A 16,839-nucleotide genomic window follows, 5' to 3' on the forward strand; every position below is an offset into this window, starting at 1 on the left:
GCAATAAATTAAAATGGAAAATGGACTTGGGTTGAGAGCACAATGAACAGGATTCTTGATACCAGACCAAGAGCAATGTGGTTGACTTGCTCTGCTATTTGTCACATATCACTTGGTTTGGAAAAAAAACAATAAATGGTGTCCTTGCTATGATGGCTAAATCTTATCCTCAAGAATATTTTTAAAGAACTGCAGTTCCAAATGTAATTGTCTGCAAAGTGGGAGTGTGAATGGCTCTGAATAAATGTACGTATTTTTTTCTTTAAAACCTTTTTTATTAATTTGGAGTGCTGTTGGTAAGAAGATTTTGAATGTGTCCTTGTTCTTACCAAGTTTTGAGCATTGATGATAACACTCTTCCTTACAAACCATTGGAGAAAAATTAGTTTACTTTGATGGGTTTTGTTGAATTCTGTTTGTTCCAAAGTTCTCTTGGAAAGAAAAATCTATGGGCATTCATCACCCACCTGTAATAAGATAAAGCAATGGGTTTGTAATTGTTTTTGACCATATGCAACCTAGGCACTTTGTCCATTTCAACAATTTGTAATTCATCAATGCGATTCTTTTGACGAGGAAGCATTTCCCTGCTTAACTATTTTCCAAATAACATTGCAATAGTTCTGCCTAATTCAGAAAGAATAACATGAGCATTGACATTCTCAGTGAAGTCACAAAATATTTTAATGATGTAATTTCACCTTCAGTGTTTCAAAGAAAGTTTCCATTAATTGATTTAAATGATGCATATTGCTTTGGATGTCTTGAAAGGTGGAGAAAAACAAAAGGTGATGCAGAGTACTGTAGATCGCCTACTTTCAATTTACCCTTTCATGCTCCTGTTTTTATTTTGTGAAAATGAACTGTTCATGTTAAATGATTGCTTCTCTCTTCTGTTCTTTAGATTTCTGCCCAACTTCATCAGTGGCGATTTTGATTCCATTAAACCAGAAGTAAAAGATTTCTACCAAGCCAAGGTAAAAGGCAGCATAAGAAAATAATTAAGAACAGGATTAGATCATTGGCCTGCTCCACCATTTATCATGTTTATGACGATCATAGCTGACCTTCTAACTCGAGAGCATTTCTTTGCACTATCTCCGTATCCATCAATTAATTGCCTTGTATCTGGAAATCTATGCACCTCTGTTTTATAAGAAAACAAAAGAAAAAGCAACTCAACCATAACTAACATAGGAAGTTGAGATGGAATCAGATCCAAAGAGAAGTTATACTAGATTGCCTGGCACAGGTGCAAACCTGAATATAGGATGCAATTTTGATTACAGTAAAGAAGCATCTAAGAGCAAAAAGAGACAAGAAAGCAAACTTTTAGATATAAAAAAATATGCTGAAACATATTCTACAAATATATAAAAAATATTAGTAAAGTTGAGTCTAGATCCCAGGAAGGAAAATTCATCACGAAATGGTAGAGCAATTAAATAAGCACTTTGGTTCTGTCTTCATTTCCTTTTATTGTCACATAATAATACAGGGTGACCAAACTGCAGTGGCCGGGTGCCCTGCAACCTGTTGCCCATTTTTAAGTGGCCTGTTAGAAAATAGTCTCGAACAATAAATTGTTCTTTATAGTCTCGAACAATAAATTGTTCTTTATGTACATTGGATTTCTTAGTTTCAACATTAGATGTCACTGCCGTTTTGAACAGTCACAGTACTAAACCGACTGTGGCAATGTTATTCATTGATGAAAATGTTTAGCTCTGTTTAAAAAAAAAACTTTTACATCAGTTGTTTAAACATGGCCAATCAAAATGACAGAAAATAACAAGGGAGTGCCTTAATTTTTAGACACGATGAGAAAATGATTACTTTTTCACAGAAAGTGTTTGTTTGATTTGCAAGGAATCTGTTAACTTTAAGAGTGTATCTTTCATAGCTTATTTACAGATTTACACATTTCATCAGAATTATTAAGGTGGGCACTTGGGCCCTGAACTGTATTCACTGAGAGCTGTGGAGGAATGTTGGAGACTGCCTTGTCCCTTTCTTGATCTTTTCTCCTGTTCTTATTTCTACCCAATCTTTAATTTTGCACTACATTTTGAGAGTCTTAAAGAATTTTATTGTATTCATTTAAATCAAAGTTAAGAGCAGCAGATATAGAAATGACTGCTGTAATATGTGAGCATATCAATAAGCAACTGTAATGCCAATGGTTAAACAGTTCAGTAGTGTTGTATAGTTATTTTGATAGAAAATTAATTTCAGATGGCACAGAGATTTTCTGGTCTAAAACCACCATTTCTCTTGCAGTTTAACTGGCCTAAAATTGCAGGGTTTAATATTGTTTGGCCTGTGTCTCCTTATATTTTCTGTATGTGGCCCATAACCAAAAATTTTGGCTACCCCGTAATAATGCATTAAAAATGTAATATACATAGTACACTTCAACTCTTGTCTGCTGTAAGCCAAAGAGTCACCATGACCATTGCCCAGTGCCATTAACAATAGTAGAAAGAATAGCAATAGAGAGTCCCTTAAGAGACACTGAGTGTCTGTGGATTTACCTCCAGCATTGTCACAGGCTCTGCAGCCTCACAGATTCATGTTCAATCCATTGGTAGTCCAAGCTCCAGAACCAAACCTACAATACGATCAGAAGCTCGAGATCTTTTGGGAGCCCTTCTTGCCTTCAGCACTCTCTCAAATCCCATTTCTGATACTATGTTCCCATGAGCCTGTCTTTTGAAGCCCTCACCCTCTGTGAGTCCTTCGTCCGCAAATCGCCAACAGCCCACAGCCTTTGCATGTCATGCAGCTGCTGGACCCCTTGCTGGTCTGATGTTGTGGTCACTATTCTGTAGTATCCTCTTCCATGCTTCTCTTTCTCAATGGTGTGGGGGGGGTGGGGGGGAGGTGTTCTCTCAGTTTCTGGTGACAAAAGCAAGGATGGCAAATGGTGAGTTTGCCTTCATAGCAAAAAAGTTTGAGTAAAGGAGCAAAGGTGTCTTGCTGTAATTGAACAAGGCCTTGGTGAAACCACATCTGGAATAAGGCATGCAGTTTTGTTCTCTTCCTGGAAAGAATATGCTTTCTAGAGATCGAGTGAAGTGATGATTCACCCAATTGACTCCAGGTATGAAGGATGACTGGATGAAAAGAGATTAGCTGACATTGTTTGTCTTCGCTAGAGTTAAGAAGAATGAGAAAATGCCTGTATTCTCTAGTCTACAGGAATGAAACATAACAATTCTGACAATACTCGACATACTTGATGTGAGGATAATGTTTCCCCCGGATGGGGCTTTCAAATGTTACTATCTAAAGATATTAGACAAGATGTTTGATGAGGAGGAATTTCTTTAATCGAAGGGTGGTGTACCTGTGGAATATTGAGTCACCTCGAGTGCTTGCCAAGTCACTATAGGTTTAAGAAGGAGATGAATAAATTTCTAGTTGCAAAACACATCACAATGTATGGGGTCAGAACAGGAATATGGTATCAAGTGTTGTTCAGCCCTGATCATTCTGAATGGCGGAACAGGTTTAAAGGACCATTAAATGTTTTCTAACTCAAATACTGAGCCTTCTTGAGAGAGAATTCCAAATATTTAACAATCTCTTCATGGGCAAATTTATCTCCATCTCATTTCTAAATAGCCTGCTTCATTCAGAAACAATGATGGCTGTTTCTGGACGGAAGTATCTTCCCTGCATCCCTGTAAGAGTTTTGAGTTTCAACAAGATCTCTTTTTATTCTTTTAAATTTGAGATAAATTAGACTGAGCACTCTCAAACTGCTTACATGCAAACTCACTTTCCTTGGAACCAACATTATGGCTGTGTTCTCTGTCTGGTAAATTCAACCTTTCTTGGTCAGGAGACCAAAACCATCCAGTTCCAAACTCATACCTTTTATAATTACAGTGTAGATGATCCCATTGATTTATTGGCCAGCTGTAAGTTAAAGGTTAATGCTCATGCCACTTTATTTTGAATTACCCTTCAAAATATCTCGTCATGAATGTAATTCATCATGATTAAATTATTTAGCAGCTCACCAAGGTAAACAGCTATTCTTGAGGATTGCTATTGATTATTGTGTCATATACTTTAATTAAAAATCAAACTTGTATGACATGATCAATTCAAGAAAAAAATATATAAATGTGTTGGGAAAAACACTTCTGGACAGTTGCTGTTGTCACAGTGACAGTTTATTTATGGTTCACTGAAAATATTTCACTTCTGTCAGCAGGACTTGAACATGTCCCATCAGATAATGTTGTGAAAAACTCAGGATGCCACTTTTTAGGTCAGTTTAAACTTTTTAAACCAGACAATATGATTCCCAAAGTCAAGGGCCTCTGGACTGGATTCCATCTGGTTGAAAGCAGTGCAGTAATGGGCCTCACAAGTTAAAGATTGGACACAACCACAAACAGCCTTTGTCTTCTAATCATACACTCCATCTTGCTCCACCTGACCACTTGGTTTTCCATGCCCTTCTCTCCCTTTGTCTAGCATCTGCCAATTTACTCCCTCTATCCATCATGTTTCACTTCCACCCCGTTCATCTGTCCCACCCTTCCCAGTGTTCTCTTTACACTTCTCCAGTCAAGATAAAGGGCATTGAATTGAAACTTCATCCACCTCTTTCTCCCACTGATTCTGATTGATTTACTAAGTTACTTCAGCAGTGTGCTTAGTTCAAAACATTACATGTTTGATACATGTGTCATTTAGAAAATCTCTGCCAAACTATGACTTATAAGAAAGAAAAACAAGCTGCTGGAGAAACTTAGTGGGTCAGGCAGCATCAGTGGAAACAAAGTGATGATCAAAAACCAGCATATGAACTAGATCACCACTCTCAACCTTATTTTGGCTATTTCCCCCTTAGGACTCTGTTCAATGTTTATCGGTCCCCTTCCCTTTAAAGCAGTCAAGTTTTGATTTCTTCTGTACTTCTCCCCTACCAACTACATAAAAAAAAAGTGAGGTGAAAGAAAACAAAGCTTAAATTTGCTATGACCCCACGGTGGTGGTGGGGGGGGGGGGGGCCTTGGGCCCCTGTTGAGAATGGCTGAACTAGATCTTGTGTTAGCCTACTGGCAATGACTATCGAACCATAGAATACTACAGCATGGAAACAGGCCATTTGGCCCATATAGTTTGTGCTGAATCTATACCTAGACCATAGCCCCCCACGCAACTATCCACATTTCTATTAAATGTTGAAACCAAACCTAGGTCTACCACTGCAGTAAGGCCAATGTGCAAAAGGTCTATTTTTTTTCCATTCCTTTCTAACTGTGGCACCAATTTCAAGGAAGTATATATCATTATTCCCAGATCCCTCTGTCCTCTCAAAATTTCATCTGAGCCAGCATCCAATTTACCAAGCAGAAAACAACTTGTTCCAATCAGATTGCTTTTCTCCCAATTTAACATCTCAGTCTGAGGACCAGTCGTGTCCCTATACATAATTATGTTGAAATTAATGGCATTATGATCACGAGATTCAAAGTGTTCCCTCATATGCTGTCACATGGTTTTCTGAGTGTCAGCTTGCTGCACCTTGGTTTTTGAAGTTTTGACAGTGATGTAAGAAAGAAAACCAAATGATAATAGGCCTCAAATAAAAGCAGGAAATTCAGGAAACACTCAAGTCAGACAGAATCTATGGAAGGAGAAACATTTGTCATATTAGGTCAAAGACTTTGAATGACATTAGCTGTAAACATCTATTTTTTCTTCAATTTCTCAATCCATCCTTATGGAATTTAAATTCATAATTCTCCAAGTTATTCTTCATCTATGGTTTCCATTTTTATTACCATGCATTTTTCCTTCCTGAACATAACATGCCTTTTATAAAATAAATGAAAATCAAAACACTGCAATTATCGGAAATCTGAAATGATAACAGTTAATGCTGGAGACACTCAGCAGGAATAGTGGTCTTTATCTGAGGAAAGATGTTTCAGGCTGATAACTAATGAAGGCGTTTCCCCAGTTCCTGTTTGAATTTTACCTTTTAGAAATCTATATTGGTATATCTCTATCATCTTCCAACAAATAACAGCATCTCACAATATCGGGGTCTTGTGTTCTGTATAATGACCTGGAATGGGAGGCCACTCAAATGAGGAAGTAAAATGATATGCCAGTGAAGATTCTTACATACCTCTCCTCTTTCATTTTCACTATCACACCACGTACTCTTCATCAGAAATAATAATGGCCTCTTGTTCACCCCCCTCCTCCCCCACCCCATTCAAGAAAATATGCAATGCTGATACTTTGACCAAGCAGCCTACACAATTCATACTTTTCCTCCTTGGCTACAGGTAAGTCATAGGAAGTGAGTTTGTTGTTAAAGTAATGCTCAGTGCACTGAGCAATGGCGAGAGCAGAACCAACTTGTAACACACATAAAGGAAATTTTGCGAGCTGAAACGATGATATTGTGTGCATAGCTATTTTGCAGAATAGTTTGTGATCAGAATCTTTGGAGTTCTGCCTTTTAGTAAGCCCTGTTAGGGGACAGAATCTAAAATTCTTGTAGACTTGGGTGTTATAGCAAACCCCACCAGGTTAAAGAGTCTTATTAATTGCAAGGGTGGAGGATATTGGATGATGGACATCTCTCCATTCCTCTTTTGGACACATGATCACTCCAGACATATCCATGATAAAACAGCAACAGCTGAAGCTCACATTGTGACATTTTGAGCTGAAATATCTGATCTAATAGAATCACAGAAATGTACAGCACAGATATTGACTCTTTTGACATCATGATGCCTATTCACACCAATCTCATTTGCTCTTTGAAGTTTGTATCCCTCTGGGGTTCAAGTTTATTGTTACCTATACCAAAGTGCAGTGAAAAGGTTTAGTGTGTGAAGCAGAAGTCAACCCATACATAAGTACAGCAAGTGAAACAGTGTAGAATTCCACATGGAGATCAATTGCAAAGGAGTAAGTGGAATGTTATTTTACTGATGTGAAGTTTGTGCAGGAGTTGGATAGCACAGGGGAAAGAAACTGGCCTTGAATCATGAAACACTCATGAAGCTTCTTCCCAGTAGGAGGTGGAGAATAGAGTGTGGTTGGTGGGTGGGGGGAGGGTAAGATGAGTCCTTTGATATGTTGGTTGCCTTTATTAGTCAGTGGGAAGCATAGAAGATGCGATAGAGGGGAGGAAGGTTTGTGTGATGGTCTGAACCACATTCACTGCAAGTTCCTTGTGGTCATGGCTGGAGAAGTACCTGTACCATGCAGTGATGCATCCTTATGTTACTTTCATTGGTGCATCTGTAAAATGTGTTGAGCATTGCTCTACTTATCCAAGTACCAATTCAAACATCTTTTAAATATGTGGCAGTGAGATGGTGAGTGTCATAGGTAATCCACCACCTCCTCTGGCAACTTGTTCCAGATAGTCACCATCCTCTGTAAGGAAAAAAATTGTCTCAAAAGCCTCCTTTACATTTCTTCCCTCTTCACCTTAAGTGTGTGGAACTAGGCAAACAATTTTGACTTTCTATCCTATATATGCCCTTTATGATTTTATAAACCTCTGTAAGGTTACCCCCATCAGCCTTCCATTTCCTCATGAGAATTAACCCTAATGAAAGAATTATCTAATCTTTCATTATAACTGTGTCCTCCATTCCAGGCAACATCTTTGTGAATCTCTTCTAAACTCTCTCTGTTGCTACATTATCCTTCCTGTAATGTACCAAACAGAACTCTACTCAATAAGTAAAGAGTGGTCCAGCCATTGTAAAATAGAGCTTCAATGTGATGTTGCCACTCTTATACTCCATGAAGATGAGGGCTCCAAAGCCTGGTGAACTTTATACATGTTAAATTCTGTGCACAGTATAAGAATTGCCTGTAACCAGTGAACTTGGAAGAATGAGAAGTGAGATTGAACTGAGAACCAAAGAACTTTTCTTAAATTTACACACACATTACATACTCGTGCGCTTAGAATTAGAAGGGGGTTAAGTTAGGTTAATAAGTTAATAGTTATAAGTTAAAGTTTTATTCTGTTTTCATGTTTAAAGATAATTAAAAACTACTTTTGTTTAAGTTACTATTTGTCGTGGTGAATATCTATTGCTGCTGGGTTTTGGGGTTCTTTGGGATCGTAACAGAAATGTTAACTTACTTAACCTAACTTAACCCCCTTCTAATTCTAAGCGCACGTGTATGTGATGTGTGTGTAAATTCAGAGAAGTTCTTTGGTTCACAGTCCAATCTCACTTATCATTCTTCCAAGTTCACTGGTTGCAGGCAATTCTTATACTCTGCACAGAATTTAACATGTATAAAGTTCACCAGGCTTTGGTGATTGAAAGATAAACAGTTACCGCTCAGGAAGTTTCTTGTCGGTTTTCAGAGAGAGAGAGATTTGTTCTGACTTCAAAGATTGGAGGACTGTTTCAAATCTGTATGGCATAACTTCCACAGGTGTTTTGTCATCTTTCGCCCTTACACCAATTGACCAATAACAGCAAAATAATGCTTTCCAGCATCAAATAAAGACAAATATAGCTGATTCCATAAACTTTCAGTTCTTCCCTTTCTATATAATTGGTATTATTTCTGTCTCTATCTCTTTTATGTACCAAATAGGAATACTTTTTCAATAATAGCAGTCTGGAAAGAAACTGATTGTTACCATGAGGAATTGCATTCGAGGATTATGATGGGAAAACCATGCTTTGAATTCCAGATCTATATGTCATTGTGTCATACATCGGTCTCCTTACCTTCTGCCAGCATGAGGTTGTAGCACAATAAATATTAATAAATCTAAATCCAAATTATAATTTCAACACACATTTCAGTCTTGGCCTAACTCTACCATTACATTTTTCTTTTGTTGCAGCAGTGAATCACATTTGTGGAAATGTCAACTCCCACAGTCATATATTTGAAAGGTGCTATATTTAGCATATTTACAGATTTCATTTAGGACCTGTCTGTTACCTTCTTACTCCTAGTACCATGCTTAGCTGTTACAAGGAGTATACACATTTATTCCTCATCCTCAATTCCACTTGGAAAGGTTATAATAACCTTCTAAAACCACTCCAATCTGTGAGCTGGACAAATCTTACTCTGCATTTAAGTAGAGAATTCCAAAATTTTCAATCAATGGAAAATAGTTTAAATTTCCAAATCTATGTCGTAAGATGTGAAGGGGATCTTGTGGATGAGGAAGCATTTGGCTGTTGAGACTGCAAGTTTGAGAGGTTCTGTCAAAGCCTTGGCAAGTTTGCTGATTAAAAAATACAGACATGGTAGCAAGATGGTGTGCTTAATTGATCAATAGGTGGCAAATAAAGTGGAAAACTTCTTGCATTTTACTGGTGTAAAGTTTAACATAACATAACATAACAATTACAGCACGGAAACAGGCCATTAGGCCCTTCTAGTCCGCACCGAACCAAACACCCCTTTCTAGTCCCACCTCCCTGCACAATGCCCATAACCCTCCATCTTCTTCTCATCCATATACCTGTCCAACCTTTTCTTAAATAATACAATTGACTCCGCCGCCACTATTTCTCCCGGAAGATGATTCCACACAGCTACCACTCTCTGAGTAAAGAAGTTCCCCCTCATGTTACCTCTAAACCTCTGCCCCTTAATTCTTAACTCATGTCCTCTTGTTTTAATCTTTCCTCCTCTTAACGGAAATAGTCTATCCACATCCATTCTGTCTATCCCTTTCATAATCTTAAATACTTCTATCAAATCCCCTCTCAACCTTCTACGCTCCAAAGAATAAAGACCCAATCTGTACAATCTCTCCCCATACTCCAGATGCTTAAACCCAGGCAACATTCTGGTAAACCTTCTCTGTACTCTCTCCACTCTGTTTATATCCTTCCTATAATTAGGCGACAAGAACTGCACACAGAACTCCAAATTAGGCCGCACCAACGTCTTATACAATCTCAACATCACCTCCCAACTCCTATATTCCATGCAATGATTGATAAAGGCCAGCATACTAAAAGCCTTCTTCACCACCCTATTCACGTGAGTTTCTACCTTCAGGGAACGATGTACCGTTACTCCTAAATCTTTCTGCTCTTCTGTATTCCTCAATGCTCTCCCATTTACCACATATGTCTTATTCTGATTCTTCTTACCAAAATGAAGCACCTCACACTTATCAGCATTAAATTCCATCTGTCATTTTTCAGCCCACTTTTCTAAGCAGCCCAAATCCCTCTGCAATCCTTGAAAACCTTCTTCATTATCCACTATTCCACCTATCTTAGTATCGTCTGCATATTTACTAATCCAATTCACCACCCCATCATCTAGATCATTAATGTATATAACAAACAACAATGGGCCCAATACAGATCCTTGAGGCACACCACTGGTCACCGGCCTCCAACCTGACAGACAATTATCCACTACCACTCTCTGGCCTCTCCCTTTCAGCCAATGTTCAATCCATTTGACTATCTCAAAATTTATACCTAAAGACTGCACCTTCCTAACTAACCTTCCATGTGGTACCTTATCGAAGGCCTTACTGAAGTCCATATAGACAACATCCACTGCGCTACCCTCATCCACATTCCTAGTCACCTCTTCAAAAAATTCAATCAGATTGGTCAAACATGACCTTCCTCCCACAAATCCATGTTGAGTGCTCCTGATCAGACCCTGTCTATCCAGATGTTTATAAGTACTATCTCTAAGAATTTTCTCCATTAATTTACCTACCACAGACGTCAAACTTATAGGCCGATAGTTGCCAGGCTTCCTCCTTGAACCCTTTTTAAATAACGGAACCACATGCGCAATGCGCCAATCCTCCGGCACTATCCCCATATCCCCTTTTAAGAATACTCTCCCAAACAGCCTTATCAATCTGAGAAAACTTTCAGGGACACTGACCACAGAAACCAAAATTGTAATTTGTTTTTATAGCTTATATTTTTTTTGTGGTTGTTCTGATCAGTTATGATTCCCAACAATTTTTACATTCATAAGACACCATTTATGCAGCTAAGTCACATGAAGACAGATGAAGAGTCTCAAATCAAAATGTTGTCCATCCCTCTGCCTCTACAGACCCATTGAGTTCTTCTTACAGTTTGTTTTTAAATTCCAGATTGCAGCACCTAAAGTATTTTACGTCTTCAGAGAGACACTAGGACAGAGGTCCTTAACATTTTCAAAAAGTTTGAATTTTATGGGCAACTCAAGAAGATAAAATGGGTCATAAGATGAAAAAAAGGCCATGGAATTGCAACTGAAAACACTGGCAACTTTCTCATAATAATGAAGAGCAATGCTAAAAAAACAATGTTAGGTAGCCTTCAAATATTATGGAAATAAGGAAGGATATGTTTGTGATGGAAAATTGAAAATGATGATGAGATGTTTAAAATAGAACCAATGATTTACTTGAAGTCAAAAGACTGCAAGATTAAATGAAGGAGTGGAATCAATGCATGGGCATATTTGGATATCCACAAATTTACAGAGTGAACCAAGAGGAGTTGACGAAGAGAGATTGAGATAGTCAAGTCTAAAGGTGACAGTTGTGGTTGAGGGTTTCAACTGCAGATGAATGGGAATCTTGGGATGTTGTGAATGGAATGCCTTTTAATGCATAGGGATGATGGTTAGATTCCAGGTGGAGAGGATCCTGGTTCCTGCATGATGGAAATATTAATCAGCCCTTGCCTGGCTATTGGTGCCCTTGATGCTGTTAGATTTTAAAAGTGGCAACCAACTTAATGTCTACAATCTATTAATTTATATAATTTAAGATAGAGTCAGTCCCTTAGCAAGTTGCTACAGTGCAATTTGTTCATTAGAGATGTAATGGAATATTTGGAGATGTTTTTGGGAGATAAATTGGTAAAATTAGAGTAGGTTACATACATACACACTTTAAAACTGATCTTATTTGAAATACTGAAGAATTCATATTCAGTGACTTTACAGAAACTATAGAGAATGCTATGCACATTTCACAAGTAGGTGCTAATTGAAATGATATCATGAAATGAATGGACTGGAGTCAGGTCTTCTGACCTCTCTGCAAAGTCCTCACTCAAAGATAATTGAGAGGTTTGTTTACCTAAAACAACAGATGGGAGCAGAAGACTAGCTCCTATTGTTTGCTGGAGAAGGTGGGTGGTTTTGCAAGTGAGAGAGAGAAGGACATGTGGGTGGCAGTTTCAGATGGAGAGAGAGACTGAACACTGTCAGCCAGGAGAAGCTTGTTGGAACTGAAACAGAAGCTCCAGAGTGGCAGATGGCTGGAAGTCCTATCTGTCTGATCTTTCTCTTGGAATAAGAGGAACAAAAAGGACCTCTGTGGTAGCCTGAAAGAAAGAGGTTATCATCTGGAGAACCCTGAGAGGGCAATTTTAATCAGCAAAACATTGAGGTACCTCAGTTGTGGAAATTCTGGAACAACACATCTCTCTCTGCAAACCTTCAACAACCTTCCTGAGCGGTAAACATTTACCTTTCGAGCATCAAAGCCTGGTGAACTTTATACATTAAATTCTGTGCACAGTATAAGAATTGCCTGCAACCAGTAAACTTGGAAGAATGAGAAGTGAGATTGAACTGTGAACCAAAGAACTTTTCTTAAATTTACACACATTACATACACATGTGCTTAGAATTAGAAGGGGGTTAAGTTGGGTAGTTAAGTTTATAGTGATAAGTAAAAGTTTGATTCTGTTTGCATGTTTAAAGTTAATTAAAAACAACTTTTGTTTAAGTTACTACTTGTCGTGGTGAATATCTATTGCTGCTGGGTTTTGGGATCCTCTGGGCTCGTAACATCTCAGTTATGATTCCAAAGGATCCTAAAACCCAGCAGCAATAGATATTCACCAAGACAAATGGTTACTTAAACAAAAGTTGCTTTTAATTATCTTTAAACATGAAAACAGAATCAAACTTTAACTTATCACTATTAACTTACTTAACCTAACTTAATCCCCTTCTAATTCTAAGTGCATCTGCATGTAGTGTGTGTGTATGTTCAGAAAAGTTCTTTGGTTCACAGTTCAATCTCACTTCTCATTTCTCCAAGTTCACTGGTTGCAGGCAATTCTTATATTGTGCACAGAATTTAACATTTATAAAGTTCACCAGGCTTTGGTGCTTGAAAGGTAAATGGTTACCGCTCAGGGAACTTCTTGTTAATTTTCAGAGAGAAAGATTTGTTATTCCAGGACATCTGCAACTGATGTACTTCCATCAGCCACTCCAATGTCTTGCTGACAAAAGTTGCCCCTTCAGGGTTCTTCAGATGATAACCTCTTTCTTTCAAGTCACCACAGAGTTCCTTTTTGTTTTTTTCTTATTCCAAGTGAAACATTATAGACAGCCAATCCTCTCCTTTTACGTTAACTACAAGAGCTTTGGCCTTCTTCCAAATGGGCTGTCCACAAGCTTGCCAGCTTGTCCTGTTCCAGTCCCAGCTACGGTCTGCTGGCTGTAACACTGCAGAACTGATATCTCTCTCTCTCTCTCTCTCTCTCTTTCTCTCTCTCTCTCTCTCTCTCTCTCCCTCTCTCTCTCTCTCTCTCTCTCTCTCTCTCTCTCTCTCTCTTAGAGAAAGCCTGTTTGACTCTCTCTGCTTTCAAACCACATGACCCTATTACAACAGCTCCAGATAGAAGTGGCTCTGATAAACTCTTTCACCTGTTCCCTTTTGTAAACAACAATCCATTAGTGAAATCTCTTGAGCTCTCTTCAAAGGTCTTGCAAAAGCTGTGAGGCCCTGATATGTCTAGCATGGGGGAAAGCTCCAGTATTTTAAATAAGATATGTTTGGAAGTGTTTGTATGTTATCTATTCTAACAAACCTTTCCCAATTTATCTCCCAAAAACATTTCTCTATACTCTGTCACAGAGAATACAGACATGGTACCAAGGAGGTATGTTTAAGTGGTTAATGGATGTCAATAAATTAAAATGCCTTACCTTGGATAATCAAACTTCTTGAATTTTGTGCCAGAGCTCTTTTGTTAAACAGAGCAAATCATCCAGGAGACTATAATGTCACAAAATCAAATCAGACCGAATAGCAGGCTGCTATGCACTTGGACATGCTTCATAGAGTCACACAGCACATAAACAACACTTCAGCCCACCCTGTCCATATCAACCATTTTTCTTCTTCTTTGGCTTGGCTTCGCGGACGAAGATTTATGGATGGGGTAAAAAGTCCACGTCAGCTGCAGGCTCGTTTGTGGCTGACAAGTCCGATGCGGGACAGGCAGACACGATTGCAGCGGTTGCAAGGGAAAATTGGTTGGTTGGGGTTGGGTGTTGGGTTTTTCCTCCTTTGCCTTTTGTCAGTGATTATACTTATCCTATCTATCAGTATTTAGTCCTTGAAACCACTGTTTCTATTCACCTTTACCTGTTCCCTTTTTCACTTTTCTCTCAACCCATCGGCAGCACCCCCCCCGATCACCTTCCACTGGTCTTATCCACTGCCTGTCTCTTCACCTCTCCATCTCTTTCTGTCCAGAATCCATTTGCCTTCTTGATCTCTTGCTGCAGCTGCAAACTAACTTTTTATGATTGCTGCACAAGCACTCTCAGGTCTCTCTGTGCAACACCATGCTTCAATTGCTTGCTCTTTAAATAATAGGGTGATGTTCTATTTATCTTTCCAAAAAAGGGCATATATTTTTTTTTCCCCAGGGTATAATTGTCAGTTTAAAGTGAGAAATAGAATGTTTAAAAAGATGTGGCAATGTTTTTTTTGTGCAGAGTTTGGTGGTGGAAACAGTGGGGCTGAGAATAGGTGTGTGGCTGGTGGGAAAGTGGGGAAGAGGAAAGAAATTGAGTAACATGGAGCTGTGGTAGTGACTTGAAATGAAACAGGTAGTTTGGGATTTAATTTAAAGCTGGTTAATAATACATCCTTATGTGCCCTTCATTGCTTATTACAATTTAAAGTTGTACATAGGGCTCATATGTCTAAAGTTAAATGATCTTGTATCTACTCAGATGTCAAATCCTTACTGTGATAAATGTAAGAAAGAAGAGGCTTCTTTAATTCATATGTTTTCGACATGTCCCAGCCTTGAAAAATACCGGAGGGAGGTTTTACAAACTATCCTTAATTTTAAAGGTAAATTTAGAACTTAAATCCTCTAATTGGCACTTTTTGGTGTAACTGGAGAAGATGGCATTCAATTAAATGTCTTTTGCATCTCTCCTTGGTAGACATACAGTACTCTTTAGATGAAAGGATAGTGCCCCACCCACTCATGCACAATGGCTCAGGGACATCATGTCCTGTTTCAGTTTTGAAAAGATACATTATTCAATTGATAATTCAAATATAATGTTTCATTCCTGAGCCCCTTCATGCTCAAAGGAAGCTTCGTGCTCATGAGAAAAAAATACAGGTAGGTGCCTGAATAAAATGGTGAGGGAGGGATAGAAAGGGAGCACAGGGCCACAGGTAAGAGGTCATAGCTGCATATGAGCGAAAGGGAAGAAGAGAAAAATAGCGGGTAAATGATAGGTGGAAGGAATAACTGAATGGAGAAGGAAAATTCTCTCAATTCCTCCGCCTCCATCGCATCTGCTCCCAGGATAAGGTCTTTCATTCTAGATCATCCAAGATGTCCTCCTTTTTCAAAGTATGTGGCTTCCCCTCTACCAACTATGTCTTTACCCACATCTCCATTTTCTGCACATCTGTTCTGGCCCCCTTCTGCCATAGATGCAACAAGGACAGAATTACCCTTGCCCTCACCTACCACTCCACCAGCCTCTGCATCCAGCAAATTATCCACCATTTACGCCACCTACAACGTGATCCCTCCACCAGACACATTTTCCACTTTCCTCTCTCCACCTTCCAGTAGGGACTGCTCCCTCTGTGGCTCCCTCATCCACTTATCCCTTACCACAATGACCCCCTTTGGTCTTCTTTGGCTTGGCTTCGCGGACGAAGATTTATGGAGGGGGTAAATGTCCACGTCAGCTGCAGGCTCGTTTGTGGCTGACAAGTCCGATGCGGGACAGGCAGACACGGTTGCAGCGGTTGCAGGGGAAAATTGGTTGATTGGGGTTGGGTGTTGAGTTTTTCCTCCTTTGTCATTTGTCAATGAGGTGGGCTCTGCGGTCTTCTTCAAAGGAGGTTGCTCCTCAAAGGAAGAGGCGCCAAGATATCAGCCCACTGGCAGTGGTCAATGTGGCAGGCACCAAGAGATTTCTTTAGGCAGTCCTTGTACCTCTTCTTTGGTGCACCTCTGTCACGGTGGCCAGTGGAGAGCTCGCCATATAACACGATCTTAGGTAGGCAATGGTCCTCCATTCTGGAGAAGTGACCCACCCAGCGCAGCTGGATCTTCAGCAGCGTGGACTCGATGCTGTTGGCCTCTGCCATCTCGAGTACTTCGATGTTAGGGATGAAGTCGCTCCAATGAATGTTGAGGATGGAGCGGAGACAACGCTGGTGGAAGTGTTCTAGGAGCCGTAGGTGATGCCGGTAGAGGACCCATGATTTGGAGCCGAACAGGAGTGTGGGTATGACAACGGCTCTGTATACGCTTATCTTTGTGAGGTTTTTCAGTTGGTTGTTTTTCCAGACTCTTTTGTGTAGTCTTCCAAAGGCGCTATTTGCCTTGGCGAGTCTGTTGTCTATCTCGTTGTCGATCCTTGCATCTGATGAAATGGTGCAGCCGAGATAGGTAAACTGGTTAGCCGTTTTGAGTTTTGTGTGCCCAATGGAGATGTGGGGGGGCTGGTAGTCATGGTGGGGAGCTGGCTGATGGAGGACCTCAGTTTTCTTCAGGCTGACTTCCAGGCCAAACATTTTGG

At 39.4% G+C, this 16,839-nt stretch overlaps 1 protein-coding gene across 13 annotated transcripts in view; it reads left to right on the forward strand.

Moving 5' to 3' along the window:
• Positions 1-16,839, forward strand: part of tpk1 (thiamin pyrophosphokinase 1) — a 410,665-nt gene that overhangs the window by 159,529 nt on the left and 234,297 nt on the right. For all 13 annotated transcript variants that reach the window (XM_069912524.1, XM_069912533.1, XM_069912540.1 and 10 more), the window contains one exon: positions 905-977. In XM_069912524.1, the coding sequence (XP_069768625.1) occupies positions 905-977 (73 nt within the window). The remainder of the gene's footprint in view (positions 1-904; positions 978-16,839) is intronic.

The sequence above is a fragment of the Narcine bancroftii genome, chromosome 1 (assembly GCF_036971445.1).
Source record: "Narcine bancroftii isolate sNarBan1 chromosome 1, sNarBan1.hap1, whole genome shotgun sequence".
NCBI classification, from domain to species: Eukaryota; Metazoa; Chordata; class Chondrichthyes; order Torpediniformes; family Narcinidae; genus Narcine; species Narcine bancroftii.